The 6496-nt window shown below is 34.6% G+C and overlaps 1 protein-coding gene across 1 annotated transcript; it reads left to right on the top strand.

Annotated features, from left to right (window-relative positions):
• The first annotated feature begins 256 nt into the window (after nt 1–256).
• On the top strand, nt 257–1086 carry LOC106332370 (auxin-responsive protein SAUR72-like). The gene has a single exon (XM_013770838.1). It carries the CDS (start codon nt 338–340, stop codon nt 716–718), a length of 381 nt encoding a protein of 126 aa, XP_013626292.1. The 5' UTR covers nt 257–337; the 3' UTR covers nt 719–1086.
• The last annotated feature ends 5410 nt before the right edge of the window (nt 1087–6496 follow it).

Below are 6496 nucleotides of genomic sequence, written 5' to 3'. Positions count from 1 at the left end.
TTTTCCATTTTGTTTAACATGAAGATTATTTTCATTTTTTAAGCTAGGCAAATTATATATATCTTGTTTTCAAAAAATATTTTGTTCTAAATTCGGCATATATTATTTTAACCCTAAGTCGATATTTACGAGTCAAGTGTACCTGGCAAGTACTCCTTCCCCCGTACCCACTTTATGCGAAAGCCAAAATTCCAAAACTACCCTCGCCTCTATATAAAAGACTCTCCCTTCCCTCACACTCTCCTTCAACAAAATCTTCTCTCATTGATTCCTTCGTCAAAGCCTCAATCACTTTCATCACTCTTCTCTCTCTTTCTCAACCCAACAGCGCGAAGAGATGAAGCATCTGATCCGCCGCCTCTCCCGCGTCGCCGACTCCGCAAACTACAGCCTCCTCCGCTCCGATTCGCAGCGACCTAGCCGCCGTCCACCGGCGCCTCGCCGCTCGAAGAAGCACACATCCTCCGTTCCCGAGGGTCACGTGCCTGTCTACGTGGGAGACGAGATGGAGCGGTTCGTGGTGAGCGCGGAGCTGCTAAACCACCCGGTTTTCATCGGTTTGTTGAACCGATCGGCTCAAGAGTACGGTTACGAACAGAAAGGAGTTCTGCAGATCCCCTGCCACGTGTTTGTATTCGAGCGAATCATGGAGTCGCTTCGGCTCGGATTAGCGGTGCCGAGCGACCTACAAGATGTAATCGGCGACGAGACGATTTGACACGCGAGGGAATCTTTGGTAGTTAGTTAGAGAGATATGGATCTGGTTCTTTTTTTTTTTGGCTCAGATGCAGTACGACGTCGTGTTGATGGTGTACATAGCTATGTATATTTTTTTTTTTCTGGATGATGATGATGAAGAAGATTGAAGTTCAAATGGGAAGGGGAAATATTAGCGATATTTTTAGGGCTTTTCTTTTTGAATTTTTTTTCTTTTTTTCAAAATTTGTTTGTTGCATATTTCCTGTTTTTCGCCGGTTTTAGAGCCGGTTTGAGACTCTTGTGAAGGTTTAAATGGAAATTGCTTCGGTTTGGTTAATGTAATTTAAGCGTGATTTTCTTGGTTTATTTGAAGAAGATTCTTTTCTCTTCTCGTTGTTTCACCGAGATTAACGGAAGGGCATAGACGTAAATGTGAAAGAAAAGATAATGATGCTCTGCGGCCGTTTCTAACGCTTTTCTAGGTAGTAGTTTTCTGTTGCTTTTTGTTATTTAAAAAAAAAAATTCCTTATTTTTCTAAGTAGGTATACTGCCAAAATGCATAGTAATATATTGAGAAAATAATCGAATTTCCGGAAATCATGTGGGTTGCAATTGCATACGTAGTTCCATCCTTATCAAAATCCAAATACACATAAAATCTTAAACTTGATGCCAAGTCCAATATATAATATGCCTAGGTCACAAAACTATATAAAAACCAGAGAATCACATTAAAAGTTGTGAAAGAGCAGGATAGTTTAATGTGCATATCGTAATTAACAACGATTACATCGTATTGGACTATTAATTAACTCGAACTAGACCTGGTAATATCTTCGAATACTAAACCAAGCTGAGCTCCTTGTAAATAACCTTATAAATATGCATCTGTTGCACACAGCAAGATTATGACCGTTCTTTCAGGTAACCTTGATTTTATGTTAATAATCATACATGTATATATATAGAAACACCACAAGCACATGTGTATACGACCTGAGTGAACCACATGTGGAAGTTTAACTGCCCCACATCTACGGATTCTCAATGATAGTAGTATGTATGCATAGTGATCGTAGTTTAATTATGAAAACTCTTTAATTATTAGTTGCGTGACCAATCTTAGGAAGGGTAATAATAGAGTTTGAATTTTCGTCCATTTATATGATTTCCCATGTTGCATCACATGCACCTTATATAAAGCAATTCACAGTCAATCATTAATTGTATGTTTCTTTTGTTTTGTTCTATTTATTGTCAACTAATACGTTTTTATATAGTAAATCTACACTAAACTCGATTGATTCAACTATGTAATATAACCAGAAATTCAAAAGGGGTTGGTGTATGCACATTTACATCAACGTACATAGTAATATTAATTAGATTTTATACTCGTATTATAGTGTCCAAATGATAGAGCCACATATGATCCAAATTCATATATCTAATTTCATTGGAAGGTTTGATTACAGTTGGTTTTATCGAAACAACTATATGAAAATTTATAGTTTGCCACTTCATTTTTTCTAATGTAACATTTATTATGATGATTATGTAAGTGTGAAACAGAGATTTTCGTCATGACTAGAACAAAAGGAAACGACAAGGGGGACATGTACAATTAATATGCTATTGAAATGAAGTGGCAATGACAAGATTTTTGGATATGATTTTCATTTTAAAAAGAAGGTTTCATAAATTGCAAGGGCATAGTAATAAGAAAGTTTTGGGCAGCTCATTTCAAGTATGAATGGGATTATGTTGCTTCGGAGGAAGCGGCTGACCTCATGATTGCTTCAATTCTTTAAACTTCTATTCAATATCTTTCATTCATTTGGGATCACATTTTTATTATAATCATCATATTTCTTTGATAAAATATGACGTTCTACTAACTATTTTGCTCCGTGACATTGACACATAATATAAGAAACGAAATAGTAGTTTAAACATCGTCAATTATTATTCGTTTGGCAAAGAATGCTGTGACCTCGAATATTTCATAGAAGTGAGAAACTCTTCTATCAGAAAATGTTTCTATACCTGTAATGATAACGATGAACATGGTCAGTTTTGAAAATTTTAGGGATCCAAAGCCAATATTTCATTTGATTGTGTTTAGGATCGATTCTGATGATGAATGGGATGCCAAACCTGTTATTAAAGATTTATTGAGCTTTGTCCATAAAAACATTGTATGCACGTGCACATATATCAGTATATGGCGTTTCTCATTTGATATATTCATGCGTTTAGAGAATTGTACCATGTTTATGCCTTGGCTATAAACAATTGTTGAAGATTACATTTTTGATCATCTCTCCAACTCGCATTGTTAAGCTAAGAATACAGAATGGGGAATCGGCATTGTTCTGGTTTGACAATTGGACGCCATTTGGGAGCCTATCTGATCATCTCTCCAACTCGCCTTCACGTCTTGGAATACCGCCTCATGCCACTGTCTCCTCATTGTTCAGGAATGGATCTTGGCACCTTCCACCTGCAAGGACAGAGACACAAGTTCAACTTCAAGCTTACCTTATGACAATCACACTTACTGAAGACCAAGACTACTACGAGTGGGAGATCAATGGTCAGGTCTCAGAGCGATTCAAAACGGGGGAATTATATGCATACCTCTGTGCGGAAAGAGCAGATGTCCAATGGTCCAAGGCGGTCTGGTTCTCAGGAGGAATCCCATGACACAACTTCCACACTTGGTTATTGGTCCTGGATAGAATCCCAACTCGAGATAGATTGATAAGTTGGGGCATCAACGTCGACGCAAACTGCCTCCTCTGCAACTCAATGCCAGAATCTAGGAATCATCTCTTCTTCTCTTGTTCCTTTAGTTTTCAGCTATGGAGCAAGGTCGCCTCAAGGCTAGAGATACAACCTCAGAGAGGCTGGGAGGACACTCTCAACCAAATGACTGCGCTTCACCTACAGAAATCGCATCGTCTCCTGGTACTAACGGCTTGGCAAGCAACGACTTATTGGCTCTGGAATGAGAGGAATGCTAGACTGCACTCTAACACTTTCCGATCTGTCGATAGTATCTTCAAACTCCTTGATCGCCAACTGATCAACAAGCTTCAGAGCTTCAGAGAATTGAACCCTAGGAGATCCTCGCAGATGATGCAAAGGTGGATTCGCTTTGCATGATTCGTCACTCCCGTTGTCTTCACCTTAGCTACTTCCCCAAATATCACATCGCATCACATCATCCCTACGATCTCACCGCTCCCTCTCGCGATCGCAGGTCCTCGCTCTCATCGCTTCATATCATGACTTCCCGACTTCCATACTATTTCTTTTGGGCTATTTTAAACTGGGCAAGGAAACTATTTGGGTTATAAAACTATTGGACTTTATCAACTAGGTTCTTTATGTGATTCACTGGGCTATGCTCTGTAAAACGTTTTCGGTCTTTTGCTTTAATATTAAGAATGCTTTTTACAAAAAAAAAAATGATTACATTTTTGTTGTTGTTCAAGATTTCAGTGTCTGTAACAAAAAGAATGATCTTAACTTTGCGACTAAATATGAATGGGCTCCGTTATTGAGCTACGTGTAGAATCTTCATGAGCAGAACTACTGAAGGACCCATTCTAATTTCAGAGCTAATAAAGCCTTAAATGCGGCCCAAGACACTCTGGAAGTAGAAGATTTATATATTTTTTTAAAACTCTAATGAACATAAACTACCATCGAGTTGTAATAATTTGATCTTAAAAATTTGAAGAAGATCGTTGGGCAGGCACGTGGAGACTCGAACAGGTTAAATCACATCGTGTGTTTTGTACATAGAAGACACACACTAGAAGCAGAAGCACACATCCTTATTTTATCTAGCTAAGTGAATAAATAAACAAGTTGATGTTGGAAGCTATCACTGACTTCTCTCCTTTCAACTCTATTTAACTATAAACTAATACTCGATAAATTAATAATTTCTATAAATTAATAGATTTCACGGGTTTCAACTTGGACCAGTTTAAAATTTGACAAAAATCGATAAAATAATAAAATAATAATTGCTTAGAAAATTTTATGTAAATATATAATCCAATTAAAATTATAAATTAATAATGTATATGTATACATTTTTTATATAAGCAAGAACCTATTATTATATTTTTTTATGTTCATAATAGTATTATTTTTATATTTTCTTAACACTTAATATATTTTTGATGAGATTTAGTAATATTATATCTTTTTTTGAACAAGTAATATTATATCTAAAACCACATTCAAATTTTATGCAATATATATATTATATACACCAAATAATATAATAAATTAATATAAATGTCAAATTTAAATAAATAATAATTACTGTCTATACACTAAAATCAAACATTTTCTTATTTTAGAATAAATATATCTTAAAATAAAAAATCTAATAAAGAAACTTTTGTAAATTAATATCTATATAAATTAATAAAATTTCAAAGTCCCAACATTATTAATTTATAGAGGTTCTACTGTATATTCATAATATCCCTCTCTTCACATTTTGTTTTCTTAAAACTTATCTCTTTGATTTTATTTTTTTTCAGTTTCAAGTGAATCTTTTTTTTATGTTATATAAATTGACCACTTAAGTTTACATGGGGCGACACCTCAGATTTATAAACATATACAGCATCTCCATGTATATATATACTCATCTTTCTTTCAGAATAAAATTTTACAATTTTTAATGCTTCTAAAAATGCATACTTTCATGAAACAAGAAAAAATGAAAAAAATAGAAATACTGAATTACAGGATTCGTCTTTGCATAAATAACAAGAAGTCAAATTTCAGATCCATTTACAGTTAATGGTGAAAACTGAGGTTCAAAATTCAATATATCACTTTTGTCAGCAACTAAAATTAACAATATGTTTTATTTCGAAATGATATAAATTCGGCCAGACAAAAATGATATAAATTTGGTGTAAATCAAGAATTTATAGTCTGAAAACTTACACTGAAATCTAGTTTTCCAGAATAAATAATTAGAATAAGCAATACTTAATATTTAATAAATTAATACGTTTTGGGCCTTTGAAAATATAATGGAGGTTGATCTAGATCGGGCAGTAGATAATGTCAAATAATGATTAATTCTAGGAATAAAAAAGTGCAAAAGGTTTCTCTTTATTCATAACATAAAGGTTCCTTATATATGAGATTACACCGTCATAAATAAATAGAAAGTGTATAAATCATAATCTCTTGGTTATGAGTCATCCATAATCTGGTTCATAACACTTCCCATTGGATACAATAACTATTTAAAGCTTCTGATGTGTTTTAATGTTGCCTTACTAAAACTTTACCAGGAAAACCCAATTGGGACAAAACCATGGTGAAGGAAAAAGAGTACAACACACATTACTATCAATGTACTCAAGCTATAATCTCAAACAAAACTTTGTTTTCCAAGATCTTTCATCTCAAACTCTTTCTTGAGATATTCAACTGTTTGGGAAATTGTATCCAGAGGTTCCTAGGATATTACTTTACCATCGGCCATGCCACAATCTGATCGAACATATTGAGTGATCGACCTCAAATACACACACACGAAATCTTGGATGATGTTGATGTGATATGTGTGTACCACCATGTGTAAAACATAATCTATCTGAAAACAAATCAACAAAACCAAATAACCCCTCTTTGGGCTTGTTAGTATAAAATAAATCAAAATCAAAAGCTTCTTCATCGTCCTTCTTATGGACCAATCAGATCAGTGTCTAAAACAAGACTTCTGCATCGTCCATCTCAGGACTAAAT

Source organism: Brassica oleracea, chromosome C3, assembly GCF_000695525.1.
Source record: "Brassica oleracea var. oleracea cultivar TO1000 chromosome C3, BOL, whole genome shotgun sequence".
Taxonomy (NCBI): Eukaryota; Viridiplantae; Streptophyta; class Magnoliopsida; order Brassicales; family Brassicaceae; genus Brassica; species Brassica oleracea.
This window is presented reverse-complemented; position numbering and strand designations above follow the sequence as displayed.

Bases quoted from the DNA above. Each gene is read 5' to 3' on its own strand.
- LOC106332370 (XM_013770838.1), top strand. From the start codon at position 338: ATGAAGCATCTGATCCGCCGCCTCTCCCGCGTCGCCGACTCCGCAAAC.